General features: G+C 35.8%; 2 protein-coding genes across 2 annotated transcripts; one reads left to right on the top strand and one right to left on the bottom strand.

Annotated features, from left to right (window-relative positions):
* Window positions 1-251: 251 nt before the first annotated feature.
* On the bottom strand, window positions 252-3,544 carry JRKL (JRK like). The gene is made up of 2 exons (XM_009246972.4): window positions 3,446-3,544; window positions 252-3,036 (listed from the first exon to the last, which is right to left on the bottom strand). The coding sequence occupies exon 2, from the start codon at window positions 2,869-2,871 to the stop codon at window positions 1,297-1,299; it is 1,575 nt and encodes a 524-aa protein (XP_009245247.1). The 5' UTR covers window positions 2,872-3,036; window positions 3,446-3,544; the 3' UTR covers window positions 252-1,296.
* A 96-nt stretch (window positions 3,545-3,640) lies between these two features.
* Window positions 3,641-12,971, top strand: CCDC82 (coiled-coil domain containing 82). Its single transcript, NM_001132793.1, is given in 3 exon segments — window positions 3,641-3,663; window positions 8,759-9,558; window positions 10,042-12,971. Coding segments are annotated over 2 exon segments (1,032 nt in total). The 5' UTR covers window positions 3,641-3,663; window positions 8,759-8,772; the 3' UTR covers window positions 10,288-12,971.
* The last annotated feature ends 358 nt before the right edge of the window (window positions 12,972-13,329 follow it).

Raw genomic sequence — 13,329 nt, 5'->3', positions numbered from 1 at the left:
AATAGCATGGAAACACTTTACTTTTAAATTACAAGTTATATTAATATTCATATGTGCAAAGTAGTTTCAATGTCTTGAATAAACATACTTAGTTTACAAAAAAATTTATCAAAATTCTGATTTAGATTACATTTTAGCAGATTAATCCCTTTTTATATGTATTAAAATAATAAACAATAATATTTCTTAGTGTCTGGCACTTTCAGTAATTATTTCTGCTTTCTTCATAAAACAGGATACAAACATATGACTTATTTAAAATCATAAAACTTTATTATTGTAATTTCCTTTTCTCATCAAAGGGCCAGATATGACAATATTTTTCAAATTATAGACAACATTTGTGAGTATGCAGTAAAAACACTAAAACAAAACAAAACAAAAAAATCTTATTAAATCTCAAATTCCCAAGATGTTCCCCCACATAAGGTGGGAGCTCATATCACCACGTGTAACACTACAAAACCTGTACTATAAAATTAGATGAATAAATAATAAACCTATACTATTACCAAATTCATAATAAAAAGATCAACTTACCAAATTAAAATCAGCCTATTTATTCCCTTTGTATAAATAACCTAAAGTTCCCCAGGTTTTTATTTCCCAGTTTCCTACAAATGAATTGATCAGAATGCCTCTTTATAGATCAGCTTTCCCATAGTTTCTCTCTCATTTGGAAATCACTTCCCATATTTACTTCATTTCCAGAATCATCTCCCCCTCTTGCAACCCACACAAATGTAAGAGAACGGAGGCATGATTTCTAAATAATTTCTATAATTCATAATTATTTCCCATTATTGAATTTCATTTTTGAATTATTATAAATCATTCTGAAATCTAATAATATAAATCTTTCTCATCCTATCAGTCTATTAAAATATACAAAACATCATTTAAGATGGTTAACACAAGAAAAGATAACTATGGCAGCCTTCATAAATCAAGCAAAAGATTTCAGAAAAGTGCTTCGGTCTGTTCAGTTATCTCTAACTTTCACTAGAAAATTTAGGGAATGCCACTGTTACAGAAGGTATAATTGCAGATTCTAAAAAGTGAATACATGTGTACATGTAATTTATATCTATTCAGTATCATCTTGATTATCTGTACAAATAAAAGGACAAAAGACACAGATGATGAAAACACATAATCCTCAAACCACTTCAGATACGTTTCGTGCCTGTATTTCACAGGACCAAGTCTGAGAATTCAGAACACAAAGAAAATTAAGCCATATTGCAAAGAGTTTGTCACAAACACAATGAGCAGAACAATAAAATTGAAATGACATTATTGACTTGACTTTGTCATCTTCTGTTTATTTCTGATGGTGGCTCGAAGTTTACGTATTACCAGTCTATCAGGTAGAATCATATCACCTTGTTGTTCTAGATAATCCAATAAATTTTCAGTCCACTGGAGAGCAGCTGTATGATTAATATGTTTCTCTGGAATTAGTTCTATTTCCTCCTCCTCATTTTCACTGGATTCATCTGCCTGGCCTTGTGCTCTTCTGATGATTTCGCTATCAGTTAACACTTCATAGCCTGGTTCAGTACTGTCTACTTCAAGCCATTTTTCAAGGTTCTCAGTAGTCACATTTTCCAATCCTTTGGTGTGTTGTAACATGGTAGCCACAGTAGCCACAGAAATATCTTCAACATCAAAGTCCAAGCTCTCTTTCTCCTCTACCATAGGGAGAATCTTCTTCCATGCTCTGCTAATGGTAACTGGTTTTACTAAGTTCCATGCCATTGCTATTTCATAAAGTGCATCCAACAGAGTTAGCTTCTTCCAGAATGATTTCAGGTCATTACCTTCTTCCAAGTTGTTCTGGAGAAGACCTGCACGATAATTTCTCTTCATCGTTGCTATGACTCCCTGATCTGAAGGCTGAATCAATGAGGCCACATTAGGTGGTAAATATTTAGCAAATATTTGGCCATCATCTGACCTTAGGACATTTTCATTTGGATGTGTTGGTGAATTATCCAACAAGAGCACAGCCTTTTCCTGCAAGCCTTTAGATCTTAAATACTCTCGAACTTGCGGCACAAAAATTTTATCAAACCATTGTCGGAAAATAGAAAGATCCATCCATGCACCTTTTTGGCTGAAATAAGAGACTGGCAGGTTTAAGGTGTCAGTTGATTTAAAGGAGCGAGGTTTCTTTGCTTTCCCCACAACACAAAGTTTAAGTTTGTGTAAACCTGTTGCATTGGCACAACACATGATTGTGACTCTTTCTTCAATTGATTTGTGCCCAGGGACAGTGCATTTACCTTTGATTACTGAAATCCTAGAAGGCAAGCACTTCCAAAAGAGTCCAGTTTCATCTGCATTGTAGATTTGTTCAGGCTGTAAATTCTCTCGTTCAATAAAATCTCGAAAGTTGTTACAAAAATCTTCCACCGCAGTCTCATCTCCATTTAATCTTTCATTTCTAATGTTAATCTCTCTAATGCTATGCCGCTGCTTAAAACGAGTTAGCCAACCGGCAGAGGGGTTAAAATCACCATCCATTCCCAAAGCATAAAAGAAGAACTCTGCCCTTTTTGCACAAATTGGTCCAGATATGGGATTCCCTTTTGCTCTTTGCTGGTTGAACCATTCCAGCATTGCCCTGTCCAATTCCTCATACATGGATGGCTTCATAGATTTCCTCTTGGCCAAAAGACTTGTGGAATCAGAACTGCTTGCATAAGTTATAATCTTTTCCTTATTTTTTCTTATATCCCGAACTGTTGTTTCACCAATTCCATAAATCACTGCCAGTTGTTTGGAAGAACCTCCGTCTTCAAGTTTCTTTATTATATCAAGCTTATCTTTAATAGTCAACACCACGCGCTTCCGTTTCCCCGACATAGCGAGGTTCTGGGACTCACCCCACACTCACAATGTAGCAATCCACAAAATCCTTCCTTCTCTTACACAGGCTCACTTTAACAGTCAACACACTCAGTCTTTCATCCTTACCAGCAACCTGGTGGCCCTGATCCCCTCCCGGGCTGGGGTTGGCTGGCAAATAGACTGCAGAAGAAGGTGAAAGAGGAGGAAGTTTGAGAGAACAGGCCTTTCTTTAACTTATAAGGACAGTAGCGGAGGCCCCATGTCACTGCGGATAATCCGGATTAAAGGCATGTGTTTTATTACCCCAGCAGCCGTGAGAAAGACTATACCCCCATCGTGGCCACGAACCTCCTGCACGTCCAGATCCCGGGTAACTGCCCGTCACTAACCCCTGCCACACCCCAAAGTTACGGCAGAGAGCCGAAGAGCCAAGGAGTCAAGGACTGGCACCCTTCCTCAGGGGAACGGATATATTAGATTCCTTCCCCAGCAGCAGGGCCCTCCCGCCGCGCAGCCCCAGTTTCCCGCGCCAGCTTTAGCCGGGACAGTCCTCCCAGTCCCTCAAAACCCTCCAGGCCCCTCTCCCCACCTCTCTTGCAACCAGGACCCGCACAGCTCCCTGACTATCGCGCGGCAGTTGCTCCGCCCCTAGCCACGCTCCCGGAAGACGATACCTCCCGCCACATGGCCCCACCCCTCGCCCCACCCAGAGGCGGGACTTCCCTTGGTCCCCGGAAGCGGGGGAGGAGCATCGCTTGTCATGAGCTGGTTCCCGGGGCGGGGGCGGAGGCGGAGGCGCTTTGAAAGGTGAGAAGGCGAGGGCGGTGCGGGGCTATCTCCCGGCTGGGACTCGCTCGCGCTCCCGGTGCTAATGGTTTATGAGAGGGGCGGGGGAAGCCGTGCCTCCTCGCAGGCTAAAAGAAAAATTCCCGCGGGCGCTCTTTGGGTGGACCGGAGAACGCCCCTCAGCCCTTTGCGCCTCTAGCCCTCCTCCTCAGCTGAGCTGCAGTGGGCGCCGTGCCCGTTATTTCCGCCTTGGGGAGGTGCTTGGAACCGATGTAGGGAGCTCGGTTGGTGATTTCTTGGGTTTCTGGCCTTTCCAGACCCTTGTAATTGTTTTCTCGGTGCAGAGCCCTTTTGGGGTCTGGGGGTTTCTGTCGTCCTGCGCGCGTCATCTCGAAGCTTGGCCTGAGAGTCCGGTTTCCTAGCTACTGTGCCCCTCCCTCCTGGAGGCAGAGTGACGGACTAGTGGGCTAGCGGGCGCTGGGTTCCTGCGTCCCGCCAAAGAGGTTTGTAATCATGAAAGTCACCCTTCCGGGTGTTAATTCCTGAGAGGATCTATTCCTCTGTTTACCACTCATTCCTGCTGCATTAACCTTCATTGTTAACGGATTTTAATGAATAATATAGTTATCCCGGATACCATGCTGGCAGCATCCACTTTGCGAAATTGTGGACTGTTGGACTGTGATTCTAAGTGGGGGAAATAGGCTTTCCTCTCTTTATGTTTATTTTCTTATATCCTATTTCTGTCATGTTCTGTCTTGTTTTCCTGCCAATAGAAGAACTGTGATAAATTTATTCATAGCAATGTGATAAGAACTTGATCTTAATCATACACTGTAGCCCTCAAATCGTGTATTATGCTGGCTTGTTTTTGGTGTCGCTAGTAATTTCATCAGATTGTGAGCTCTTTGGGAGCAGAGACCATGTTTATTTGAAATGGTGGCAGCACAGTTCCAAGCAGGTCCTTGCATTTTGGTAGATATTCAATAATTATTTTTCGGCTTATTAATCTTTGCTCTCCAAACTGCCATATAAAAGAAAACATCAAAGAGGAGTGATGTTTTACACCCAAGAATGGATCCCTCCCGGTAGAATTTCAAATAATGACCTGGGGTTCCACTGCCTTTCAAATCTGTAAAGTGTTAACTACCACCTGCATTGTTTATACAGCAAGTAGGTGATTTCTAGAACGAATCTTTTCTTGAGTATGAATTAACCTCAAAGTTTAGAAGGAACTATATTTCTTCTGATGAGAAAGTCAAATGGCATCATCAAAGTACTTTCTTTTAGCTGTGGAGGTACTGTGTTAGAGAAAGAACACAAGCAATATGGATTGTTGCCTTTAATATATATTCTTTGGCAGATAACACAGCTATGTATGTGCATCTTATATTAACCATGAAACACAAAGATGTGATAGTATTGATCATCTTCATTCACTTATTTAATGCTTTCTGTTTGGAGTCTCTGTTTTTCTCTTTGCTTAAAGGTAAGGTATCATTACAGAAGCTCGATAAAATTCTCATTTCAGGAAATTAAGTGTATATTCAACATATACAGAAGTAACATTCATTTGCATGGATTCTCTTTTGAGTAGATTCTGAAGACCAAGGGGTATCTTACCCATCAAACTAGCTTTCCTTCACATTTCTCTTCCGAGGTTCACTCACCTTTTCCCTCTGTTATCATTCTTCCCTTCCCAGCTAATATAGTAAAGCTACCTACAATTTAAAAAGAAGAGCCAAACATATTCAAATTGTCTTTCCTTTTCAGTAACAGAATTTTTTACCTTACTGATATAAACGGTCATTTTGAAATATGAGAGACCCCGGCAATTTGGCAATTGGTCCAATGAAACCTGATTTATTTTGTTTAAATCAAAGATGCTGCCTCAGGCATTCAAATTCTTCAGTTTTCCAAAATATTTTTCTCACCAGAGACTGCCTTTCTTGAAATTTTACTTTTGGGCTCACTGGGGGACTCGTTTAAATTTTGCGATTGGTGTTATTAATAAGATGATAGAGGGAAGTCTGCAAATATTCTTTTCTTGCCTGGTGGATAATAATTTCCAGAAGTTTCTGGCCTAACTCATGTGCAGTAAAATTCAGTTACATAATTTTTTAAAAAAGCATATTTGTAAACTCTAAACAATTTTAATCGTTATTTTTCTGAAACTAAAATACAGCATGAATGAGAGATAAAAATAATGATTTTTAAAGGCTTAATTTTTACTATCTTGTACAAATGTGATATTGGCAGCAGTCATTGTGTGGCACTGGACGGGGAATCAAGAGACCCGGTTTCTAATCCCTGCTCTGTCACTAACAAGCTGCGTGATCTTCGGTAAGTCATTTAAACTCTGTCATTGGCTTTGATATTTACACATAAAAATAGATATCTTCATTCTAGGATCATTGTCAGGATTTAAAAATCAATGTGAAAATGCACTAAAAACTTAAAAGTTTCTTTTATGGCTTAACTGTGCAGTCATAAGTTTTTAATAGTGTGATTCTTAATCATTTCCACCATTGTCATAGGAATCACCTGTTTCATGATAAATAACTAACATTCTGGGCATGTTATAGTTTTGTAAGATAATCATCTAGTGTATATGAATTTGCTTTTGGGTACTAATAAAAATCATCTTTAACTTTAATGTTCTTTACTGTCCATATTTGCTTTAGTGTATCTACTGCAACCATATTTGTCATTGTTTTCATAAATGTTTTTTCATTATTTCTCCCAATTCAAACAGGTTTATTAGAAAGCCATGCTTTGTTATTACAATGTGATATACTACACGTGCATATATGCACACTTAGCTTACGCAAATTTATGTGTTTGCAAATACTTTTTTGTACTATACGGCTTAAAAATATAAGATGCCTAGTTCGTGTGGTGCTTAACCAAAGAAACAGTAAGCTGTTTAAAACCTGGAGGAGAAACTGGGTGGACGTATTGTAACGCAGTATAGTGTACACAAAACCATACTTTAAGAGTAATATAGAGATTTTTTTAAAGGGTAATTTTGACTGCACACAATTTTCATCTTTGCTGATTTTAATATAAGCCTTTTGTAAGATGCAACCAAGGGTAATTTCAAATAGCAGACTGCCCTGTTGACCAGAATTTGTTAGATTGCTATTACAATGCTGATTATATTTTATAGCAATTACTGTCATAAGGTTATACTTTGGGCAACGGCTCATGCCTGTAATCCCAGCACTGAGGCCAAGGTGGGAGGATCACTTGAGGCCAGGAGATCAGGACATAGTGAGACCTCCATCTCTACAAAAAATTTAAAAATCGAAACATACCGCTTGAGCCCCAGGAGTTCAAGGCTGCAGTAATTTATGATCATGCCACTGCACTCCAGCCTGGACAACAGGACAAGACCTATCTCTTAAAAAAATAAAAGTTATATTTCATCCTACATGCTATAATTTCTGCTGTATAATCTTGGCAGCCCCCGTTCTGATTTTACTTGAGGTGTTAACCATTATACAGAAAGTCTTATTGCCGTATAAACATACCAGAATTTGTACAATTAAATGAGCTGTATCCTGTCTTCCACAATCTATAGGAAAAAAGTAATCCTCTTGGAAAGCTGGAAACATAGTCCAGTAAGATTCCCATTGCTCAAAAAAATTTTGGCATTGAATTTTTGTAATTACCTTCAGAATTAGCAGCACATTTTTTGAATATTTTTAATGGTAGTTAATTCTCATCTTCTTAAGTTGGATTTCATTTCTGCAAGCTGCTAACAGGTCTTTATAACCAAGACAAGTGAATGAAGTGGGTGTTAAAGTCACTATTTGGGATAAAAAATGAAGTGTGATTATTTTCATATTTTTAGATTTTTCTTATAGTGTGTGGTTTATAGAAAGACTCTAGGAATATTCTGTGCTGTGGTAGAAATATTGGAATAATCAGCCTCATAAGGTGATTTCTTTGGTGGGGATAGCTGTCAGTTCAATATATACCTCTAACATGTATTTTGAGGTCAGTCTCATTACATTGTCATATTTCTATTCCCTGACAACCACAGAACTACATATGTTACTTCTTTTTTTTCTAGTTATCTTACCTGTCACTAATTGTTCTTTTAATATATACTTGTGATAATTTTAATGGAATTCATTCTTTTCTAAATGATAAACTGACAGCTTTTGTTTTCCTTCCCAATACTATGCTCTGTTTTGCCGTGGAACTTACTTGTTTTATTCACTTAACTACATTATTGGATTGTTAGTTTTCTATTGGTTATATTGTATCTTTAGCTTTGAGTGGAAAGCCACTCCCATTTTACTAAGGTATAAAGAGGCTACAATCTTAGTGGACATATTATCTCTTAATTTTGCACTGCTCTCTTCTTTATGTCATTTGTTACTTTATAACTTTCTTCATATAAATTGATCTTTTATACTTTATATCATTTCTCTATTCAGAATCCTTTGCCTACAGGGTGAGTCATCCTGGTAATCCCATTCAGTTTTCTATTCTTTTCTCCTTTTTTCCAGCATAAAACTCTTTTTTATACATTTTAAGCCACATTTATTTACTGAACATACCATCTTCTTTCTTAAAGCCAGAGTTTTGCCCTTACCATGTTACTTGCCTGACATCCCTTTTTCTTTCATTCTTTCTGTTCAAATACAATGAATCCTTCAGAATGCTATCAGATCACATCTGTTCAAGATAAAGTGAAGCACTTGCCTTACTGATCTCCCTGCATCTTTCCACTTCTATTGCAGTTATTTATGTTAATTTGATACTAAATATTACCTTGAAATTTTCTTAATTATTATATGTTTTAGATATTTTGGTTCTACACATAGATAATAATCTTCTGAAGGACAGCACCATGATTTTTCTATGTATCCCTTTCAGCACAACATACAACATAATTCAGAATAGATGTTCACATAATTATTTCATAGGCATTCAGTAAATTATTTGTTAAATTAATGTTCTACCATCTTCACTCAGATATTTCATGTGATTTTGCATTTGTGGACCATTAAATAAAGCCAAATAAATATAATTTGTACCATAAATGCATTCATTGCTCTAATCTGGTTATCACTGTTATATTCCTAACAACTTTATTTTGTAGAAGCTTAAGTGAAAATGATACATGTTAGAAGACATGAAACAAGGAAAAATTCTAAGAGTCACGTGCCTGAGCAGAAATCTCGAGTTGATTGGAGGCGAACTAAAAGAAGTAGTATCTCACAATTACTTGATAGTGATGAAGAGCTTGATAGTGAAGAATTTGATAGTGATGAAGAGCTTGATAGTGATGAAAGTTTTGAAAATGATGAAGAGCTTGATAGTAACAAGGGACTTGATTGTAATAAAACACCAGGAAGTGAAAGAGAGCTTAACTTAAGTAAAATTGAAAGTGAAGGAAACGACAGTAAGTGTCTCATTAACTCCGGCAACAGTTCAACATATGAAGAAGAAACGAACAAAATCAAACACAGGAATATTGACTTACAAGATCAGGAAAAACATGTAAGTCAAGAGGATAATGATCTCAACAAACAAACTGGACAAATAACAGAGGATGATCAGGAAAAACATTTAAGTCAAGAGGATAATGATCTCAACAAACAAACTGGACAAATAATAGAGGATGATTTAGAAGAAGATGACATCAAGCGAGGAAAAAGAAAAAGGCTATCCTCTGTGATGTGTGACAGTGATGAGAGTGATGACAGCGATATCCTAGTTAGAAAAGTAGGTGTTAAACGTCCCCGTAGAGTGGTTGAAGATGAAGGTTCTTCAGTGGAAATGGAGCAAAAGACTCCTGAAAAAACATTAGCTGCACGAAAGCGAGAACAACTTCAGAAGCTCAAAGAACTCTCAAAACAAAGATCTCGTCAGAGACGCAATAGTGGTAGAGATTTTGAGGTGTGTTATATTTTGTTGGATTTGTTATTGTTTTTCAGTTTTTTTCTTAAAGTATTTAATTTTTATAAAAATCGAAGTGCTTAGTCTGTTCCATTTCTCAATAATTCTAGAATTTATTTTTTAATCAAGTATTTTTGAACATGTTTGATTACACTATTGTACGTAATATACTGTTTTATCATGAGCCTCAGTCCATCCTTCTTTTTTAAAATTGAAAGACTATTTGTTATTTTATATGATCTTTCTTGTTTTTAACTTCTTATAATTCTAATGTCCATTTTAAACATTTTATATCACATATTCTTCTTAATAATTTCAAAAGTTCAGCATTTAATATGACAAAATTATTTATTTTTAACTTTAAAATATGAAGTTAATTTCTATGGATCATTTTTTGCTGTCAGATTTAATCTTTTAATTTTATATTGATACTTACCATTTTAATGGCACCATTTACTGAAGCATTTATTTTAATTTAATTAGGACTCTGAAAAGGAATCTTGCCCAAGCAGTGATGAAGATGAGGAGGAAGAAGAGGATGATTATGAATCTGATGAAGATGGAGATGATTATATTATCGATGACTTTGTAGTGCAAGATGAGGAGGGTGATGAAGAGAATAAAAACCAACAAGGAGAAAAATTGACTACATCACAACTGAAATTAGTAAAACAGAATTCTCTTTGTAAGTTCAATATTAAGAAAATGTTTCATGAGTTGTTTTTATGATATTTTATGAAGTATCAAATTAGCCTTTTAATATCATGTTCTAAATCATTGACTAGGAACTGTGGTTTCATTTTCAGATAACCTTGTCAGTTTAATAGTTCATTCCAGTGATCTCAGGAACCATTTACATTTTTTAAAATTATTAACCCCCAACACGCGTTTACTTCAGTGAGTTATGCCTGTCAATATTTACCATTGTAGAAATCAAAACTCAGAAATTTAAAATATATTTATTAATTCATTTAAAATAATCTTTAGTAAATTTATTACATTAATGTAAATAACAATTTTATGAAAAGTAACTGTATTTTTCCCCAAAATGTGATAAATGGCATTGTTTTACATTCTTGTAAATCTTTAATGTCTAGCTTATAGAAGCTAGCTAGATTCTTATATCTGCTTTTACATTCAGTCTGTTGCGACATGTTGTTTTGGTTGAAGTGTATGAAAACAATTTTCCCTCACACAGGTAGCTGGAAAAGGGAGGAGTATTTTAATAGTATTTTAAAATAATTGTTGATATTCTCATTTGATACAGTGCCAAAATTTGACAAATGATACTGTTTTCTTAAAGATAATATGGAATTCAAAACCATATAAATGAACTTTTAGTACTTGCATTACAACCATTGGTCTGTCTTGCAGTTTAAATAGATAATTTCCCCATGCATGATTTTGTGATAAAATACATCAGTCATTTGGAAAATACTGGTTCACTGGATGATACAGATCCTCCAAAATATTGACATATTTCATTATATATATATTTTTAATTATATTCATTAATATCACCACCAATACCATGAGAATATTTCTCAGGTATTGAGAAGCTGTCAGGCTCAGAATAATAGCACATACAAGTTTTTCAAAATTCTAATTTCTGCTTTAAAACTTGATTGTTTTCATTGGCGACAAAACACTGAATTGTTCTTTTTGAACTGACAGGCTTACTTTGTTCTTTTTTGAGAAAAGTCTGACAGATTCCCAAGTCTGAATAACCAGAGCTTGTCACTCTTTCTTTCAAATAAAAATGGTATTTCGTGAAAAATGAGGCTTTCCCCCAGCACACACAGTTGCACAGCTATTTTTCCCTCAAACAACCGTTGTACTTTGGTATGCAGTATAAGTACTTTTTATGCGCTTTCCATTTCATCCTATGGAATACTACAAAGATGTGTACTTCAGATTCAAGATTTAATACAGTTAATAGTTTTACTACTTCAAAGAAGACATTCTTAAGTGAAAGTGGCTTTTTTTACTGTGAGTGCATAGCAGTAATGACAGTAATGATTACTAGTAGTTTGATGCTACTGCCATGATTCAAGGGGCCAGCTGCCTTACCCATCGCTGCTTTTATATCATCAATGAAAATGTCAACACAGTGAAAAAAGCAGATAAATAATATTGTTATTACTTGAAATCACAGATTTCATTAAATGGACTTGGGCACTGTCAGGGGTCTGCGGACAAACACTTTGAGAACCATTGGTTTTATCAGACTTTTTGAAGCTTCTCTCAAACAGTGAAACCTATCAGAGATAGGACATTACTTACATGAAAATATAAATCATGGAACCTGAAAATGTAGGATATATTTAAATTATTATTATTATGATTCCTATAATTCTACAAAATTTCAGATTGTTTTTATGATGTTTTACAACTCTGGTAGGAACAGGGTGTTGGATGGATACACTTTTATTTTTTTTCTTTGAGTGCATTCTTTCCAAATATTTCAGAAAAGGCCATATTGACTAAAATAAAGCATGACATGACTTGATTTATATCTCATGATTTATAATAAAATAGCGGATTTTGAGATATGAATCAAATTTCAAGAAATTTGGCAGTTATAGAGATGCCAGTTACAGTTATCTCTACACTGCAAGTTAATGACTGTTTTCCTTATATCAGTAGGCACTGGTTCACTTGCCACCTGGACATTTAAATTACAGGGATACTCAATTAGGAGATATCCTATTTTGGGTTATCTAGAATGTGATGGAACATTTGCTGAGAGATGCCCACTCATATCAACTCCTGCCAATTAATGGAAATAAAAGGCTAGCATATGGGAACTTCAACTTCTCTACACCTTTTAGTTGTTTTTTTTTAAGGGCAGTTTTGGAGTTACAGAAATATTGAATGGAATGTATAGAGTTCAAATATACCCCCTCACATACACAGTTTCCCCTATTATTAACCTCTTTTATTAGCTTGGTACCTCTGTTACAATTATTAACTGTAGTTCATACTTCACAACAGGGCTCATTTTTTAGTACCTTTTATGGGTTTTGACAAGTGTGTAATGACATGTATCTATCATTACACTATCATACAGAGTAGTTTCATTGTCCTCAAAATGCCCTGTGCTCTAATTCATTCTCCTTTACTCCCTCTTCTGAATCACTGATGTTTTTACCCTCTCCATAGTTTTGCTTTTGCCAAACTGTCATATAGTTGGAATCACACAGCATATAACTTTTCAGATTGTCTTCTTTCACTTAATAATATGCACTTAGGTTTCCTGCATGTCTAAATGTGGCTTAATAGCACATTTCTTTTTATTGCTGAATATTTTTCATTTTATGGATGTACCACAGTTTTGTTCATCCATTCACCTATTGAAAGACATCTTGGTTGCTTACAAGTTTTGGCAATTGTGAATAAAGCTGCTATAAACATTCATGTGCAGGTTTTTCTATGGATATAAGTTTTCAGCTCATTTGGGTAAATATGAGGAGGCTTCCTTTAAATACTGAGACTTCCTGTTAATACTGAGCATCTCTACCTCAGGAAGATGTATATGTTTTTATGCAATATATTTTATCTGTATTCTTAATTACAGCTTCTCATTCGGCTCTATTATCTACTCAGTTCTCTTTATTTTCAATGATTTTATCCCTACAATCTCTTTTTCCTCAACTTGTAACCAAGTTCATGCCTTTCCTCCTTTGAGTTGGCATGTTCCATTAGCTACTATTTTAAATTTTATCTTTTTGTTCCCATTTCTCAGTAACTCTACAAAGCACTGTATTCAGG

Source organism: Pongo abelii, chromosome 9 (assembly GCF_028885655.2).
Source record: "Pongo abelii isolate AG06213 chromosome 9, NHGRI_mPonAbe1-v2.0_pri, whole genome shotgun sequence".
Lineage (NCBI taxonomy): Eukaryota > Metazoa > Chordata > Mammalia > Primates > Hominidae > Pongo > Pongo abelii.
The sequence above is the reverse complement of the archived record's forward strand: the minus strand, read 5'-3'. Positions and strand labels throughout refer to the sequence as shown.